At 47.1% G+C, this 19,852-nt stretch overlaps 1 protein-coding gene and 1 pseudogene across 5 annotated transcripts in view; both read left to right on the forward strand.

Moving 5' to 3' along the window:
- The window catches only part of SMOC1 (SPARC related modular calcium binding 1), a 145,576-nt gene that overhangs the window by 52,306 nt on the left and 73,418 nt on the right, over window positions 1–19,852 (forward strand). For all 5 annotated transcript variants that reach the window (XM_081508812.1, XM_081508814.1, XM_081508815.1 and 2 more), the window contains 2 exons: window positions 15,025–15,190; window positions 16,613–16,725. In XM_081508812.1, coding sequence (XP_081364938.1) covers window positions 15,025–15,190; window positions 16,613–16,725 — 279 coding nt within the window. The remainder of the gene's footprint in view (window positions 1–15,024; window positions 15,191–16,612; window positions 16,726–19,852) is intronic.
- On the forward strand, window positions 18,422–18,517 carry LOC145515952 (U6 spliceosomal RNA; annotated as a pseudogene).

Here is a 19,852-nt window from a genome sequence, read left to right on the forward strand (position 1 = left end):
TTTAGCCACGTAACAAGTTAGTGAGGCATTTTGTTGACTAGCCTGGGAGCCTGACAACTGTATCCAGTGTTGCTGCTTTGGAAAATGGATTTCTGGTTGTTTAATTGGTCTTTGCAAAATCTCCCTAAGTTCTGGTGCTTGTCTGACTCCTGCAGCCTGCTGAGTGGACCTGCATTCCCACTAGCGTCGCTCTTAGAACTGGTATTTCCAAGTCTCTTCTGTCTGTTGATGACAAAATGGCGCCACATCAACCTTTACTCCCAAATTACAAAGGAAACAAGATCCTCATCTGCTCAAACACCAATTCCTCTCAGTCTCTACTTTGGGGTGCTTCACATATTTCCACAAACTAGTCATAATTTCCCCCTTTGCCTAAAAGGAACCTCATTGCTGGCAGTATGCATCAAGAGAACACCTGAGCCTGAGCCAATGGAACTGTTTCCAGCTGTTGCCAAAGCTGTTGGTTTAGTTGCCAGAGCAAGGCTGGGTTTCAGGCAGCTGGGGGTGGGGTGGTGGTGGGAGGGGTAAGGACCTGCCTCGCTTCTGTGTCTCTTGGTCACCTAGACCCTGAAATAGCTCTATGTACACCCAGAATCTCTCAAAGTGGTCTTGAACCTCTGCACCTCCTACTTTCCCCATAATCTCACTCATCCTCCTGTGAAAAAAGTTCTGTTTTGCGACTTCATCCTTCCAGCCAGAGGGGCTCAATTACTGCCCAGCACCTGGCTGGATCAGGACCAATCCCAGTCTTCTCCCACAATAGTCATTACCCCCAAGCCTGACCAATATCCTCCCTCATTCCCCTGGTTATAAACAAATGTCACGTTATCAGTAAAATGCTGCTAGTGAGGGTGGGGCAGAGGTTGGTGGGCAGGGCCAGGATGTGCAGGAGTCGTGTCTGGGCCATGTTGCCACTAGCCAGGATGCTCAGTGTTGTAGGAGATAGTTGCATTCTTAGAAAAACCCACTGAAGACTTGGAGCATGTCCATGGGCACAGCCTGTGGGAGCATCCAAGGGTAACCTTGTAAGAAGCCACTAGCCTTGGTGAAATAAATTGCTCTTGCCAGATAGAGCAAATTTAGCAAACCCTGACTGCCAGACGTGTGTGTCTTTGGGATGCAAGGTGGGGTACCTAGAACAAAACAGATCCTTAAGAATACCTTCACGGTCCTCTGGGCTTTGAATCCCACCTCTGAATTCTCTCTTGTAAATCACCATCTCCTGGATGCATCTTGAATACAAGACCAATTTGTTGTCGCTTGTTAATACCATTGACTTAACCTTTATTTTTTTTCCCAGTGCTAATGGACTGAGAGAACTGAAAAAAAAAAAAAAATCTGGGTTCTGGAGAGTGTACTGTTTATTTGATTTGGAGAGAGAGGAGTTTTTTATTTATGCTGGTGGCAGACTTTGAGGGATGGGGCATGGGGGGTGGACGGGTGACTTTCTCTATGCCCTCAATTCCATTGGCTGGGATTTAGTGACTGGGGTGTTGCAAGCAGGAAACAAAAATAAATGCTCTGTGTCTCTGATCAGAAGGCTTGACACCCTGTAGGGCTAAAACCTAAACAGATTTTAAGCTAAAGGGTTCCACTCATTCAAAGAAATATTTTCATCCCTACCTGTCCTCTGTGTCTTTTCTTCCTTGCTGACATGCATGCTTGTGGCACACCCCCTTTCCCCTCCTAGCCTTGCGGAAATCCCGAGGGGCTGTGATGGAGAACACAGACCATCTCCTCTGGGCAGCTGTCCTACAGGTACTTGATTCTTGGTGCTTTTACCTCATCCGGTTGCCTCACTCAGCCACTTCCTTGGCCCACGTATGCCCCCTCTTTTCGCGATTCCTCTTGTTCTTCTGTTCAGCTATAGGAACTTTCAAATCAGTGTTTCTGCCGTCTTGCAGATCCCTGCCAGAGATTTCTAAAGCACACCTCTGATCTTCTGATCTTGTCTTTTACTTTCTTCACTGGCTTCCAATTCTTCAAGGGAAAAAAAAAAAGACAAATGGGAGTTTCAAGACCCTCCATGATCTCACCCCCACCCTAGCCCTAAAGCTTTGTATCTTCTGTAAATGGTCATTTTAAAACTATGTTTTGAATTTGGTTCTTTACTTCTGTGTACCTGTTGCTGTTGCTCAGGGTGCCTTCCTGCTTGTGGGAATCCTTTGCCCCCCGGTTTCAGCCCCTTTTCTGAGAAATCCTCCTGCTTCCTTGTAGTCTGCGTGAGTCTCTCGCTCTGTCTGCTCTGCCCCCCAACACTCAGCATGGGCGCTCAGTTATTCTTTGCTGAGTGAATGCCTCCTTTTCCTTCCCCTCCTGTCTTCTCTCTCTCAGAGTTAGGCATCTCACATCTTGGATTTCCAGGCACCCCATTTCCAAATATCCTCTCCTTTTGTGTGTCTGTGACTCAGGCTTTGCCTCCTGGTTGCTGATTTGGAAAATGTTGTCCCGATGAAGTTAGCTGTACACATGTCCATCTTGGCAACTGGATCAACTTTTGGGGGCAGGGCCTTGGTTCCTGTTTATTTTCATAACCCCCAACACACCTTGCATGATGCTTGGTCGCTGAAGGGAGTGGGCAGAAAAATCTCCAGAAACCTCTTTGTGTGCCTATGGGAGGTCTGATGCTGTTTGTTTGTTTTTTTAGTTTTGTGCTTTTCTCTCTCTCTCTTTTTTTTTTTGTTTATTGAGCTATGATTTACATCCAGTACACTTCCTCCTTTTTAGGTGTACACTTTGATTTTTTTAAACAAGTTTATGTAGTTGTATCAGCACCACCATAATCAAGATAGAGCATATCACCACTTCCCCCTTTCTCCCCCTACCTCCAGTTCCCAGCAATCACATATCTGATTTCTATTCGTATAGTTTTGCCTTTTCCAGAATGTCACATAAATGGAATCAGACAGTATGTAGCTTTTTGAGTCTGGCCCTGTCACTTACAAGAATGCTTCATATTTTAGAAATCTGATGGCCTGGGCCCTAACCCACACTTGATCCATGCTCACCGTTCTAATAGGCTGGCATGGGGCATGGCTTGGGGGTGTGGACGGGGTCTGAGTTAGAGGGTTTACCTTTGCAACCTTGTTAGTGCCTCTTTCCACCCAGGGTCTCAGCTGCTTTGTTGAACCCACTGACCACCTCCCCACCCTTCCCCAACAATAGCACCTGGTGTAAGACAACCTTGTCCTCTGGGTCCTGCTTGATCATCTCCATAGCTGTGGGGGACACAGTGGAGGAGGGAAGCTGGGTGGACAGGCCAGGGTGACCGCGGAATTCCTCCCTTGGGGAGGGGGTGGGGCTGGGGTGACGAGGGTCAGGCCTCTCCTGGCTAAAACAACACAAGTGGTTCCAGCTGCCAAACAGCTGGAGGGGGCCGTCTGCTTTCCCTCAGCAGCGTGAAAAGCCCTTTAATCGGGCGTGCTGTTGTCAGGCCCTGCCGGGGAGGTGTGGAGAAGAAGAGCAGACACCGCCACGCTGCAGCCCCCACCCCCTTTGACCTCCCTTATCTCCCCTCCTCCATCTCTGGGACTGCTCTGAGATGCCCTGAGTGAGGCCCTCCTGTGCACCTGTGTAAATGCGGGGGCTGCGAGGTCAGGGAAGGGTGAGAGTGCGGGCAAAAGTGGGGATGTGGATTTTCAGGGCAGATGATGGATTAGATAGTGGGTGGGTGAGGGACGTCTTCGTGTGAAACGGCTCCTCCTCCTTCCCAAGGCCGCGGCCCCCGCCCCGGAGAACAAGGCTGAAATCCGGTTCTGCAGATGGTGAAGCCAGCGACAGCAGGCAGACAGGGCCAGCTTGGGACAGGGCCGAGCTGCAGCCGGACGTCCTGGAATGTGGTTCTTGACTTACTGGCTCCACGAGTGGCCTTTTCCCCTCTTTCAGTAGTAGATTTATCTCCCAGAAACGCTTTTTAGTGCCTGAGTACTAAAACCTTGAGCTGGACTTGGACTTACAAACATAAGGAGGAAAAAATTTCCTCCCTTAGGAAAGCTCCCTTTGCTTGCAGAGCCAGTTTCCTCTCCTGTCCACCAGAGGGGCTACCGCCAAGACCCCTGCCGTTGATACCAGAGCTAACAGCAGAGCTCCCTTTGTCCCATCCATTCCACCCCTGCCCACCTCCCCAGCCAGCCTCCAGGGCTCAGCCCTTGCCATCCTGCCTTGAAGGAGGCAATGTGGTGTCATAGAGAGAATCTAGGCCACTGAGTCAAACTTATAGATGTATTCTGCCACTTACTAGCATAACTTGGCTGAGCCTCAGTTTCCTCTTCATTCATTCAATCAGTAGATATTTATTGCACACCCACTTTGGGCAAGGCCCCTGCCAGGCATTGGGGATCCAGCAAGGTGACACCCAGCAGATCATGGTTCCTGCCTGCAGGAAGCAGTGGCTTAGTGGGGAGGAGGGGGCAAGAAATGTATAATTAAGTAGTTGGTCATTTAATTTCAATCATGACACAGGCCACAGTGGACAGTAGAGGGTGTGTGGAGGCTTATCATAGGGTCCTGACCTAACAGAGAAGTCAAATGCCCTGAGGAAATTGCATTTGCACTGAGATTGGATGGATGAATAGGAGTTTATGAGGTGGAAACACAGTCCAGGGAAAAGGGCCCACACATGCCAAGTCCTGAGGCAGGAAGGAACAGTGTGAAGGGCCAGGGATTTCTACCCAGCTGGGGGGCCTGGCACTGGAAGTCTTGACTGTGCCTGTTACCTACTCATCAGGCACGTGCGGAAGGCTCCTTCTCCTTCTCCTCCTTCCAATTTGACATTAGCAGACTGGGCTGGGACACTCACCATTATTTACAATGTTGATTCTATGGAAAAAAAAAGTAAATTCAGAGTGTCAAAAATATGATTTATAAATGAATCTGGCTTTTGTTTTTACTCAAGTACATGCATATCGTAGCTGCCAGAAAAACCAGAGTGCTAATCACATTGGCTGTTAAATTGTCAGGATTATGTTAAATTAACATACACATTTCAGGCTTAGCAACCTTGGGCATCTTGGATTACTGCCTGTCTTGTTGGCGATGTGACTTATCTGGGGGGTGGAATGACTTCCAAGCTTTGTGAGGAGGATTCTCAGGCTAACTCCAGTTTCACTGGGAATGAATTCCACGGACACTGTCTCAGCCACTCAGCTGCATTCTTTTCAATGGCTCAGGATTTTTTTTCCTCCTTAATTCAAGGAGAAAGTCCTGTGGTTAATGTATGGCTTTCTTTATCTAATAGATGTTTCTTAAAACAAACAAAAAAAAAAATGAAAAAAACAACTTCCATTACTCTATGCATTTGAGAGTATTAAGCATTTGGTGGTGGTTTGACAAAGAATATCTCTTTTTACAGTAAGTGATAGAAAAAGGAGCTGCTTCAGGATATCTTTTAGGTAAGGTTTGATATTCACTCATCCATTCTTCAAACATGTGTTAAACAACTGCATTGTATCAGTCTCTGACTTAGGCCCTGTGTGTATAAAGAAGAATAAAACACAGCCTTTTCTAGACATGCACATACATAAATGTTAATGAAGTATGTGGAAGGTTTGATAGATGTATGAAGACAGTGCAGCAGGAGGTCTGAGGAAGTTAACAGTAGTGTTTAAAACATGAAAGAATTTGCTTCTTAGAGTGGTAACTTCAGTTAGTGTGGAACTGGAGCTTGAATGGCGAAAAAGTCTGGTGACAGAAAGTTAGACACCTAGACAAGAGATTAAGGATTGAAAGAAGTCAACGTGGATAAAAGAAGAAAGTCTTCTGGAGAGGGAGACCAAACCAAGCCCTCTGCCCCTTCAGCCACTCCAACTAGGCACCATTGTGTGAAGTCACAGTGGGTGTTTCAGCCCCAGCCAAGCTCCCAGCTGAATGAACCCTGTGCGTTATCTGAACCGAAACCATGTGGAGCAGAAGAACCATCCAGCTGAGCCCAGCCAACCCACAGACTTGAGAGACATGGTGAATAATTTGGAGCCACTAAGTCTGGGGATGGTTTGTTTTGTAGTAATCTATAAGTGAAACAAAAAAGTTAATAGTGAGTAGCTGAAGCTGTGTTACAAATGAATTTATTAAAAAAAAACTCAAATTATTTGAGTTTGGCCTGTGATTTTTGAGTCTGATATCATAAAGAGGAGCTTCCCTGGTGGCTCAGCAGTAAATAGTTTGCCTACAATGCAGGAGACATGGGTGCAATCCCTGGGTGCAGAAGACCCCATGGAGAAGGAAATGGCAACCCACTCCAGTATTCTTGCCTTGGAAATCACATGGATGGAGGAGCCTGGTGGGCTATAGTCCATGGGGTCTAAAAAAGTTGGACACAACGTAGAGACTAAACAATAGCATCATAAAAGGAATGCTGCTTGCTTTTCCAAGTTGTGGATCTCACACTTCCAAACCATTGCTCTGGTTGTATAGTATAGTTCCTGTCCCCCTCTTCTACACTTGAGGAAACTATAGAAATAGGCATGTTACTAGCAAAATGCCGTTTTAGAACTGTAGATGCTGGTGAAATCAGCATGGTACAGGTAGCACTGTGAAACCAACTCCCTACTATAAAGAATCGAACATCTCCTCCCTAATGGAAACTTAGGCTGCCTCTGTTGTTCCCTCTGTTGTCATGGAAACTTGACAGTCTGTCAAACCCAGCACAGTTTGTGATAGTGGAATGGTCTCCCTGAGCAAAATCTGTGGCAGGGTTTACACTGTACTCTGCTGGAAACTGAGAGCAAGGATCAGCATGTACACATTTCAGAGAGAAGGGACTGTTATCTAACACTGATTTCATTTGCCCACGTCTCTTCTCTGGTGAAGATAGTCCCCATTGGTAGCTTAATTTTCCAATAGAAAGGATGGGTTGTTTAAAGGTATTTCAAGTGCTTGTCCTACTTTACAAATGTGAACAGAACACGAAAATTCTGCGTGTTTGCTTTGGAACTGCTCACTCCCCAAGGAGAGAGGGAGGGAATAGGAGCCATTTGCAAATGTACAATAGTCCTGGCCCCTTTTGTTTGACTCCCATATTACACAATCATACTTAACATAATTATTTTGTTTTTGTTGTCTTCTGGTGAGGAAGAAGGAAGGGTTGTGAGGATTTTTATGAAAATGCTACTTCTTCCTCAGAGGGAAATTGTTTGCTTCTTTGGGGAGACAGCTTGCCTTCCCTTAACTCCAAAAATTTCCACCAACTCTGGTTGCTCTTGAGCCCACAGCGGACTTCTCTGGCCCAGGAGTTCAGTCCCAGAAGGGTGACTCAGACTCTGAGTTTTGTCTGTGTGCTGGGAGAAATGACCCAGTCATGGGCGGTGCTGAGGACTTCCAGCCTGTCCCTCCTGTTTCCTAAAGAAGAGAGTTAAAATCTGCCTTTGTGATTTCAGGTGGACTGTGTTGAACTGCTGGGATGTTCTGTTGTTGAAATCTATAAATAATAAATTCATGATTTCATGTCCAGTTTCCAAATACAGAAATTATCTCAGAATCTGCTTCTTGGTCTAATCTGTTGTAGCTTGGCTCAACTAGGAGAAACTCCAGCAAGGGTGAGCCATCGCGCCCCCATCCCCTATCCCCTGCAATAGCTGTGCTCTTGAATCTGGCAACCACTAGCCACATATAGTTATTCAAAGTTAACCAAAATTAAATGCAACCAAAGATTTAGTTCCTCAGTTGCAATAGATATGTTTTAGTGCTTCACAGCCAAACGTGGCTTGTGGCTTCCATAAACTAGATGGCACAGATATAGAACGTGTCTATCATTGCAGAAAGCGTTATTGGACTCTGCGGCTTTGTGGCATTACAGAGTCCCAAGGATGAAATCTTCTCTTCATTCTGTTGCATCCTATTCCCTTGTTAACATGGTCAATGTCAGGTTGCTTGTTCTCGATACCCTAGAGTGCAAGCTCATTGAGGACAGGACTATGCTGGTTGTGTTCTGCTTTCCATACCTTGCAGGGCAGGACGCATCATAGAGCTTGGTCATTAAGTATAAAAGTAGATCAGTGGATGGCCGAACAAGCAGTGTCCTAGGGTCCCTGGAGGTTTGGCTGATTCTATTAGGGCCTAGTCATTCTATTATTCCAAGATACGGAAGCAACTTGTGTCCATCAGTGGATGAGTGGACAAAGAAGATGACACAGACAGACAGACAGACAGACAGACACACACACACACACACACAATGCAATACTACTCAACCATGAAACAGAATGAAATGTTGCCACTTGCAACAACATGGATGGATCTGGAGTGTATCATGCTTAGTGAAATAACTCAGGTAGAGAAAGACGAATTATTGTATGACATCACTTATATAACAAAAAAGAAACAGGCTCACAGATAATAGAGAACAAACTAGTGGTTACCAGTGGGGAGAGAGGAGAGAAGAGGGATGAAATAGAGGTAAAAAGTTAAGAGGTTAAAAACAGCTATGTATAAATTAAATGAGCTAAAAGGGTATATTATACAACACAAAGAATACAGATAATATTTTATGAAACTATAAATAGAGTATAATCTTTAAAAATTGTGTATCACTGTATTTTCTACCAGAAACTTATTCAATATTGTAAATCAACTATACCTGAATAAAAAAAAAAAACAAAAAACCTCCATTTTATAGAACTCATCTTTTTTGGGGAAAGCAATCATAAACACCCACAGTTCCTAAAATAGATAAAGATGAGACACCATAAATGATTGAAGATGGTCTTTAGCAATGGTCCTGGGCTGTTCTGTTACTTTTTCACTTGGCCTTGGGGGCCAGTCATTTCAGATGGACCTCTGAAGCCAGGAAGGATCTCGGGGAGAGGGGAGGGCAGGTAGAGCTTATTCTGAAGCTGCCTTTAACCTGTCCATCTCTAGGCAGTGTTCCCCGAGTTGTGAAGCAGGTCTCTGGCACAGCTACCATGGCATCTCTGTTGGCCCAAAGCAAACCATTTCCAAACCAAATTTATGGCCCATAGTTCACCACCACAGGGATGCCCGTATCTCCCCTCTCCTGTGAGCTACAGAGGAGACAGCAAGGCAATGCTCAATCCCTCTTTTTTGAAGGTGAACAGAGCCATGTGAGGAGCTACTTACAGTAGGTTTAAAGTGCCTGGAGGGCAGGGCTGTCTGAGTCTTCAGCAGTTGGTGTTTTACATGCAGTAAGCTCTTGGGTAAAGTTTTTGACTTGGAAATCCAGTTTGTTTGTTTATTTTTCTGTGATAGTTAATTATAAGATATTGAGTGTAGTTCCCTGTGCTATAAAGTCCGGCCTTGTTGTTTATCTATTTTATATATAGCAGTTTGTATCTGCTAATGTGAAACTGAATTCAGTTTTTCAGTTGGGTTAGAGTTTCTTTTTGCAGTGTTATTCTATAATAATGCCAGGCAGTGTGGTCTAGTGGTTAGAAATTGTAGCTCTGGAGCCAGGCCCTGGGTGTCAAGTTCAGCACTGACACATACCCTGCCTCTTAGGGCTACTGTGGAGGTTACATTAGTTAACATATTGTAAGTGGTATATTATTATCAGCTCTTATCACTCTTTAGACAAGGTCTGGCTACCAAATCCCTCTGTGTCCGAGGATGAGTTTCTTGACTTCCCCAGGCTTTGGAAGATACTGATATTCCCATCCTTGTGTGATTGTGAGAGCCAGCTGTTCCCTAGCTCCTGCAGATTGACATGCAAAGTTGCTAACAAACAGGTCTCACTTCATGTAAAGTAACCCCGACTCCCATGGACCAGGAGAGAGTGGTGTGACAGCAGTGTCTTGACCTGCTCTTGGACAGTTTTGAGGCCACTGGTCAGCCTGCAAGCCAGGGCGTGAGAGCACCGGTCCCGCCCTCTGGCTGGCGCCGACTGCTCACCAGGCAGAATGACGGAGCCAGGTCTGGCTGCATTTCCAGGCTGCAGACAGATTAGGAATGGGTCTGAGGGAGGGAGAGAGACTTCGAGGCCAGCTTTCCTGGTTGCAGCCCCCTGGGTCCTGTGCCCATCCAGGTGCCCACGACCAGGGCTTCTAAGCCTGCATCATTCAGCTGGACCTTGGGTCCCAAGATTTCCCTGGTGCCCAGTCAGTCCAAGGCTGGGAGGCAGGAGTGGCAGAGGGGCCTGGGGTGGGAATACCTCTCAGGCTCAGAGATAACTTAGATTCTGGAGTGGAGCTAGGGCAGGAGGCTGTGACCCACCTTGGCCCACTGTGTTTTGAGAGAGGGGGAAGCTCAGAGAGGAGGGGCTGGCGGTGGGGTAAGGGAGTGGCCCAGTGACCCCCTCCTCCCCACAAGGGATGGCAGGAGCCTGGGAGACCAGGCCTGTCACTTTACACCAACTGGTTTGGAGGTAATGCCATGTGGGAAAGGCTGCTGCAGGGATGCGTTCATCCCCCAAATAATCAAGCACCCCAGCATGGCCCTGGATGCCGGAGATGTGTTCACAGGCTGAAGAGGCAGTCTTCTTATCTTCTTGGCGCTCAGAGTGGGGGATTCCGTTGCTAATCAAATCCCACAAATCGGTTTGTCCTCAAACTGTGGTAAGAGCCCTGAAGGAAAAGTGAGGTGTGAGAGGTTCTTATAGGGGGACCCGTCCTCACCTGTGAGAGTCAGGGAGAACCTCCCAGATGAGCCTAAATCTGAGCAGCGGTGGAAGGAAAGGGAGAAGGAATGGTGTGTCTAAAGGCCTGAGGCAGGTGTGAAGGGGGGGTACTTTCCTGGTGGTCCAGGGGCTAAGCCTCTGGGCTCTCAATGCCGGATGCCTGGGTTCGATCCCTGGTCAGGGAACTAGATCCTACATGCAGCGACTAAGACTTGGCACAGCCAAATAAAGAAAGGAAGAAAGAAAAGAAAATATTAAATAAAAATAAAGGCCTGGGGTTAGGAGCAAATGGGACCTGGAAGGCAGGCCAGTGTGCCCCGCCAAAGCAGTGAGCAGGGTGAGGTCAGAGCAGGAAAAGCTGAGGCCAGAGAAGAGGTCAGACTTGCCAGGGCAGGAGACCCTGTGAAGGTCCCCAGGGACAGAGGGATACCACCCAAGGGTTTGAAGTGTGGATGACACTGCCCGCTCCTCTCTGTCTGCTCATCCCTCCTCTGTGGCAACCTGGGGGTGTGGGCTGCCTTGGGAGATGACTCTATATACAACAGATTTTTTACCTGGGGACGTGCTTAGTCGCTCAGTCGTGTCTGACTCTTTGCGACCCGTTGGCCTATAGCCCGCCAGGGTCCTCTGTCCATGGGATTTTTCAGGCAAGAATACTGGAGTGGGTTGCCCTTTCCTCCTCCAGGGGATCTTCCTGACCCAGGGATCGAACCTGAATTGCCCGTGTCTACTGCATTGCGGGTGGATTCTTTACCCGCTGAGCCATTGCATGTTACCTGGGGACACGGAGACACTATCAGGACATTCCCTTTGAGCTTTGGGCAGGACTCAGGCTGAACGTGTGAGGGTTGCTGTCCAGAGGATCTGAAGAGAGGCTTCGTCGTGCTGTCCATCCTGATAAGCCTGGGTGCACAGGGTGATCTCAGTCCAGCTGCTGCTTCCCTGTGCCGAGCAGCCAGCACTCAAGCATGTGGTCAGGAGAGCGGGAGGGACTGGGTTTACAGCTGGGAGGCAGTCTGTGTGTTCATTGACAGGCTTGGACTCTCTTTGGATTTGGCCAGTATGGGCCATGTGCTCCTTTGAAGGGACGGGTACTGCCTCTGGACCTCCCTTGGATGTTCTGGAAAAAGATCAACAAGTTCTCATCTATTTGCTTCACACGAAGGGCCTGCAGATAGAAATAGGGGGTGTAGTCATACCTTCCCTAAACCTCTATGAACGTGGTGTGATTATCCAGTCAACTCTAACATCACTGATGGCCAGAGGTGTGCTCACGACATTGCCATGCACCATGATGGGTTTTTCATTCTCTCAGTTCACCCTGACGAAGAGCCTTCGGTGTGTCTGGAGCTCTGCTCTAGAGGGATGAATGAGCGTGGATCCAGCTCTCAAGGCCCATGATGTCTAATCATGGGTTCTTCAACAGAAGCTCATGGATTGTAGGATCCAGTTCAGTTCAGTTGCTCAGTCGTGTCCGACTCTTTGCAACCCCATGAACCGCAGCACGCCAGGCCTCCCTGACCATCACCAACTCCCGGAGTCCACCCAAACCCAAGTCCATCAAGTCGGTGATGCCATCCAACCATCTCATCCTCTGTCATCCCCTTCTCCTCCTGCCCCCAATCCTTCCCAGCATCAGGGTCTTTTCCAATGAGTCAGCTCTTCGCATGAGATGGCCAAAGTATTGGACTTTCAGCTTCAACATCAGTCCTTCCAATGAACACCCAGGACTGATCTCCTTTAGGATGGACTGGTTGGATCTCCTTGCAGTCCAAGGGACTCTCGAGTCTTCTCCAACACCACAGTTCAAAAGCATCAATTCTTCGGTGCTCAGCTTTCTTCACTGTCCAACTCTCACATCCATACATGACTACTGGAAAAACCATAGCCTTGACTAGACGGACCTTTGCTGGCAAAGTAATGTCTCTGCTTTTAAATATGCTATCAAGGTTGGTCATGACTTTCCTTCCAAGGAGTAAGCATCTTTTAATTTCATGGCTGCAATCACCATCTGCAGTGATTTTGGAGCCCAAAAGAATAAAGTCTGACACTGTTTCCACTGTTTCCCCATCTATTTCCCATGAAGTGATGGGACCAGATGCCATGATCTTAGTTTTCTGAATGTTGAGCTTTAAGCTCTCCTCTTTCACTTTCATCAAGAGGCTCTTTAGTTCTTCTTCGCTTTCTGCCATAAGGGTGGTGTCATCTACATATCTGAGGTTATTGATATTTCTCCCAGCAATCTTGATTCCAGCTTGTGTTTCTTCCAGCCCAGAGTTTCTCATGATGTACTCTGTATATAAGTTAAATACGCAGGGTGACAATATACAGCCTTGACGTACTCCTTTTCCTATTTGGAACCAGTCTGTTGTTCCATGTCCAGTTCTGTTGCTTCCTGACCTGCATACAGGTTTCTCAAGAGACAGGTCAGATGGTCTGGTATTCCCATCTCTTTCAGAATTTTCCACAGTTTATTGCGATCCACACAGTCAAAGGCTTTGGCATAGTCAATAAAGCAGAAATAGATGTTTTTCTGGAACTCTCTTGTTTTTTCGATGATCCATCGGATGTTGGCCATTTGATCTGTGGTTCCTCTGCCTTTTCTAAAACCAGCTTGAACATCTGGAAGTTCACGGTTCACGTATTGTTGAAGCCTGGCTTGGAGAATTTTGAGCATTACTTTACTCGCGTGTGAGATGAATGCAATTGTGCAGTAGTTTGAGCATTCTTTGGCATTGCCTTTCTTTGGGATTGGAATGAATCCAGTTACTGTTTTCCAATTGTATCCTACAGTTGTGAACAGGGGTTCACTGGGAAGGGGGTTCATGGTCAAATAAGTTTGAGAGATACAGCATCATATATGCTCTTAATCTGGTTAGCTATTGCTCTGTTTCAAACTACTCAAACCTTAATGGCTTGCTGCACACCTGAAACATTTTATATCAACTGTACTGCAATAAAAAGAATTTTAACTTGATGACATAACTTAACTTATCATTATCTCTCACAGTTCTGGTGAGTCGACTGGGCTCAGCTGGTCGGGTCTTGCTTGAGCGGGGGTCTCTCAAGCACTTACTCCTTTTCATCCCTGTTAGTTACAATCAAGTGACTGCTGAAGTTAGACTCATTTGAAGTCTTCTTCACTCACATGTCTCTGTGCCTGTGTTTGTTGGGCATTTCTCTCTCCACTCGGTTTTGCCCCATGCTAGCTTGGAAAAGGCAATGGCACCCCACTCCAGTACTCTTGCCTGGAAAATCCCATGGACGGAGGAGCCTGGTAGGCTACAGTCCATGGGGTCGTGAAGAGTCGGACACGACTGAGCGACTTCACTTTCACTTTTCCCTTTCATGCACTGGAGAAGGAAATGGCAACCCACTCCAGTATTCTTGCCTGGAGAATCCCAGGGATGGTAGAGCCTGGTGGACTGCCATCTATGGGGTCGCACAGAGTCGGACACAACTGAAGCGACTTAGCAGCAGCAGCAGCAGCTTGGGCTTCCTCTTAGCATAGTGGTCTCAGTGTTGTTGGGCTTCTTACATGGTGGCTGATTTCCCCCAGGCTGAGTGTTGCAAGAGACCTGGGAGGAGGCTGCAAAGCTTCACGTGACTTTGCCCAGAAGTCACAAAACATCACTGCCACAGCATGTTATTGGTCATGCAAGTTGTTGAGGCCAGTCCAGGTTCAAGGGAAGACTCCACACTCAACTGGAAGAGTAGCAAATACTTTACAGCTATCTATCTTTAATTTACTGTACCTCTTGGAGATTAATAATGCATAAGAATGTACCAAAGGTGTCTGGGAAGCCCTGCCATAATGAAAACTTTAACTCAGCATTTCACAATCTGATGATGACGTTTATGTTAAATTAGGAAATTCCCTTCTCATAGAAAATTACTTAACTTGTATTCTGACAGAGAGCAGTGGGCAGAAATGGAAGGGTGATAGATTTGGGGGCTCAGTAATACCTTCTAGACAATAAAACCTTCCAAAGATGGAGAGTAGAGATTCCTGGTGCATTCCTGGTTTGGGGAGGTACCCAAATAGGGCCAAGTGTAGACACCGTCAGTGTGGACCAGAGGCTGAATTTCCCAGTGGTGAAAGCTTGGACTTGACCTCTGACCGGTCTAGGTTCAGACTCACCACTTAGAACTGTGTGAAACTGGGCAAGTTACCTCTCTCTAGGCTTCAGTTTCCTTATCTACAAAATAGGTAGTTCCTATTTCATAGGGTTGTTGTGAGGTTTAATGAGGTCCTGCATGTGAGTTACTGAGTACAGGATGCCTTCCTTGGTTAGAGTTTGTGGTTGCTTAGTTTCCTACTACTTCTAGGGTTTAATAACTTTGAAATTATTCTGGACTTGCTTCGCAAAGGCAAATTAGTATTGTAAATTGTGAACTCATCTGTGCTTTTCTTGCAAAAGTAACCCCTGTACCATTTCACTTTTTTTTTTCCAACCCAGTTTCTCATAAGTGACCGTGACCCTCAGTGCAACCTCCACTGCTCCAGGACTCAACCCAAACCTGTCTGTGCCTCCGACGGCAGGTCCTATGAGTCCATGTGTGAGTACCAGCGAGCTAAGTGCCGAGACCCAACCCTGGGTGTGGTACATCGAGGCAGATGCAAAGGTGAGTGTGCACGTGCCCCATGGAAGAGAGACAGACCTGAGCACCACACTCCTTGCGTGGGGCCCTCCCATCAAGGGAACTCAGAATGAGTCTGTTCATTTGGTAACCTCTCCCCCTACCCTCTCCACCAGGGAATATGGAAAGGAGGATTGGCCCTCTGAAAGATAAGTACTTTTCTGGCCTTCAAACACTGCCACCAGGGCTTAGAGAGATGCTGCTATTTGGCTATTGCTTTTAATTTTTATAATTCTTTTTTTTTTTTGTAGAGAGGCTTAAAATGGCAAAACATGATGGCTGGCTCCTGAATAGGGATTCCACATTGACAGCCAACAGATGTGTTTTGTTTGGTCTGCTCACACATTTAAACATATTAAAAACGTTTGAGACAACATTTAAAAATTGGGAAATTCAACCGAAAAATCTGGATGTTTGTATTTCCCATAAAAAATTGGAAACTGTGGCGAAATGAGGTCTGTGTTCCCTCCCTCAAGGCAAACATGTGGCTGCTGCTGAGTAGCAGCTACCTCCTTTAAAAGGGAGCCTGTTCTCCAGTTTGCCACAGTCCCCAGCATTCCCTGTGGTGTCACCAAGCTGAACGCCATGCTTAACACACCCAGCCCCTTCTCTAATTTATATCGCTTTCCTATGCCCTGTTGGTATGTGAGTTTGTGACCCGTGGACTGATCAGCGTTATTACAGGAATTGTGGGAGGCTAAGCCAGCTGCCCTAGAGCCTCTGATTTCCCAAAGAAAGTGCTTGCTGGGGACTTCTCTGATGGTTTCGTGGCTAAGACTCTGTGTTCCAGTACAGTGGGCCTGGGTTCAATCCCTGGTCAGGGGACTAGATCCCACATGCCACAACTAAGACCTGGCATGGTCACATAAATAAATAAACAAACAAACACATTAAAAAAAAAAATCCGTGGTGGCACCAGAAAAAAGAAACGAAAGAGCTTGCAGTTTTTGAACTGCAAAACATCTTTGAGACTCCTTGGGCTTGCATGTTTTTAAATAAAGTCAGTGAAAAATAATAGAAGTAGAACTTTTTTTTCCCCTAGGAGGGATTAGGGATATTTGGGAGAAAAGGAATAAACAGAACCGGGTATAAATATGATCCCCTCGACTTCTTCTAAGAATACCTTTAAGAGGCAGGTGAGGCTGTGGGGCATTACGCTAGTCCCTGCCCTCGTGTTCCTGGAACAGCCCGCTTTACACGTCTGTGTGCATGTGTATCTGTGTGTGTGTGGTGTGGTTTCTGCCTGCGTGTGTGTATGTCTGGGTGTGTGTGGTGTGTGTGTGTGATGTGTGGCAGTGTGTGGGCCCCCACGACACAGTGCTTTTCTCTCAGCATCTCTACAATTGGAGTCCGTGGCTCCTGGGTGGGGTCCAAGTGACTCTGAGGTGCAACCCCCCCGTCTTTCAGACGCTGGCCAGAGCAAGTGTCGCCTGGAGCGGGCTCAGGCCCTGGAGCAAGCCAAGAAGCCCCAGGAGGCGGTGTTTGTCCCAGAGTGCACCGAGGATGGCTCCTTCACCCAGGTAGGCCTTGGCTACTCTCTCAGGCCCCGGTTCCTGGGCCGAGGTTGTGGGGAGGGGGCCGGGGAGCAGGAGGGCCCCGAGAGCCTTGCTTCCTGGAAACAGAGGAGGGCTCTGTGACAGCCCCCGGTGCTGCCTCTGGGGCCTGCGTCCCCCTCCCGGGCCCCTCTGCCACTCGATGCCAGCCGCTGGCAGTGGGTCCTGAAAGGCTTGTGCGAGTTCGAGCCAGGAAACTGGCATTGCTTTGTCTCCGTCCTCCCGCTGCCTGTCTTCATTTTTCTCTTCTGTCAAATGTAGGCTGGTTATTTTTTCTTATCCTTGTGGGTTTCCATGGGCAGCCTCTGTATTCCCTTCACTGTTTATTACTACCCCTTCTGCACACCTCTTCATCTTGCCCCAAGCTTCACATGAAGCCATGCTCCTTTTGGGTGTAAAGTGTCTGTGGTCTGTGGAGTGCATGTATGTGTGTGTGGTGTATGTGTGTTGAGTGGTGTATGTGTGTTGAGTGGTGTATGTGTGCCTATGGGTGGGTGTTTGTGTGTGTTGTGTGGTTCTTGTGTGCATGTGTGTCTCTGTGTGTGTTGTGTGGTTTCCGGTGTGTGTGTCTGTGTGGGTGGGTGGTATATGTGTGTGATGTATTGTATCTGTGTGCATGTGTGTCTGTGTGTGTGGTGTGGTTTCTGCCTGCGTGTGTGTATGTCTGGGTGTTGTGGTGTATGTGTGTGATGTGTGGTGTGTATATCTGTGCGTGTGTGTCTGTGTATGTATTGTGTGGTTTCTGTGTTTGTGTGTGTGGGGGCTGTCTTTGTGTGTGTGCATGGTATATGTGTGTGTGTGTGGTATATGGTATCTATGTGCACATGTGCATGTGTGGTGTCTGTGCTAGCATGCATGTGCACTCATGTATGCATGCACTCAGATTCTAAAATCTCCTTTCAGGCAGTCTTCCCTCTGATCCTGTGTGATCTTCTGGCTGGAGGTTGGGTAAAAGTAATGCCAGCTATGTTGAAGTTGGCACAGACTGGAACGCAGGCAGCATGGGACAGCCGGGTGGTAGAGCTTTCAGGCTGGAGGTGGGGACAGTCTAGCGGGGCGGAGACAGCTGGGTGAAAGTGGGGAGGGTCACTGGACAAGGGTGCGTCAGCCACCGGATTGGGACAGGCGTGACTCCCACTGGAATGTAGTGTCATTTGGGGACCTCTGCCACGTGAGGGCTGGAGGCGGGGGCCTTAGGAGTTTCAAAGTTTCCCTGTAATCGTCTCAGAATTTTCGAGGGGGTGGGGGAGGAGGGAAAGGGTGAGTCGGGCCTTTGGTCTGCTGGGTTTCAGGTTTAATTTGGGGGCCGGGCCCAGGGGACTGCTGATTTCAGGCTGAGTGCTGGTGGAGGTGGTGGGGTAGGGACGGGGCCTTGTATTTTTTAGTTTCCGATGTTCAGCCAAGATTGATAGCCACGAGGTTAAACCGACCTTGGCTGCCCACCCTGTGAGAGGTGCTTTTATTCATCTTCTCACTTAAGTCTCACCACGAGCCTGCCAGGTAGGTGTTGGTATCATCATTTACAGAAGATGCAACCACAGTGGGAAGCAGAATGGTCCAGGAACTGGGAGCCACGCTCAAATCTCTCCAGCGCTCAAGCTCCCTCGGAGCTCTCCACACTCTGCTGTTCTCTGAGCTGGCAGCTTAAAAGGAAGCTCTCTGCGCTCACTTCGGTGACACATGTACTAAAATCAGAATGATACAGAGAAGATTAGCACGGCCCCTGCATGCAAAGCATTCCCTGTTTTATCTTGATTTTACCCCCTCTCAAAATTCTCCCAGAAATGTAGCTCTTTACTATGTAGCTATCATAATAAATAAAATAAACACATGGTGCAAAATTTTAGATGAATTTATAAAAATATTAAAGTTCATATCTGTATAAAACAAATGTATAGTAAAATTCCATTCTTAGAATTTAGTCAAGTTCTCTCCTTTAATTTGAATATTGTACTGGTTTGTCTATTTTCGATAGAAACAAAAATGCCTATTGAAAAAAAAGTAAAGGAGGCTCTGAGATGTGGACTAGAGAAAGGCAGTCTAGTGCTGTGGCTAGCACACCACTCCTAGAGCCAGACAGCCTGGGCGTGAATCCACCCACCCCCTCAGGCACATCATTTAATTTCTCTAGGTCATAATTTCCTTAAATGAAAAATAGAGATTATTACCTCTATTATTATTTTATATAGTAATTATCATTATCATGGGCTTCCCTGGTGGCTCAGTGGTCAAGAACCTACCTGCAATGCAGGAGATGTGGGTTCGATCCCTGGGTCAGGAAGATCCCTTGGAGAAGGAAATGGAAACCCACTCCAGTATTCTTGCCTGGGAAATCCTGTGAACAAAGGAGCCTGGTGGGCTGCAGTCCATGGGGCACAAAGAGTCAGACGCGATTTAGTGACTAAACAACAACAAATTATTATTATATTGAGCGACTTCACTTTCACTTTTCACTTTCATGCATTGGAGAAGGAAATGGCAACCCACTCCAGTGTTCTTGCCTGGAGTATCCCAGAGATGGGGGAACCTGGTGGGCTGCCGTCTATGGGGTCGCACAGAGTCAGACACGACTGAAGCGACTTAGCAGCAGCAGCAGCATACATGTTATATGTTACTGTAATTATTACTATTGAGTATTACTGTAGCTTACCTCATAAGGTAGTGATGAGGATTAAATGAGTTAACACATGTAAAATGCTTGGAACACATATATACTGTATAAATATCTGCCATTATCGTCATTAGCCCCATCTCTCATCTGGTTCTGTTACTCAGATCTTCTAAAGATGTTACAGACGGTGTCACCCAAGAAAAAGAAAATCTTCTGTTGAAACTTTCCTCCATGGATTCTTTATTTATCATGTATTCTAGTGAAAAGAATCCAGGTGATCTTTGTGCTGAGAACTCCTGTGTGCAGGAGAATATCAAACCTCTTGCAGCTGCATTTGGGGCTGAGACAGGGGTCAAGGCAATGGGAGGAGGCGGGATCCTTTTCTCCCCCTTTCTAGGCTTCTGTAATCCTGAGTGTGTTGCTTATGAGAACGGTTGACCCCTGCCCTCCTGGTTCTGAAGTGTTTGCTGCCTCGTAACAGAC

This window comes from Giraffa tippelskirchi, chromosome 7 (assembly GCF_054371585.1).
Source record: "Giraffa tippelskirchi isolate mGirTip1 chromosome 7, T2T-mGirTip1v1.2.pri, whole genome shotgun sequence".
NCBI lineage: Eukaryota > Metazoa > Chordata > Mammalia > Artiodactyla > Giraffidae > Giraffa > Giraffa tippelskirchi.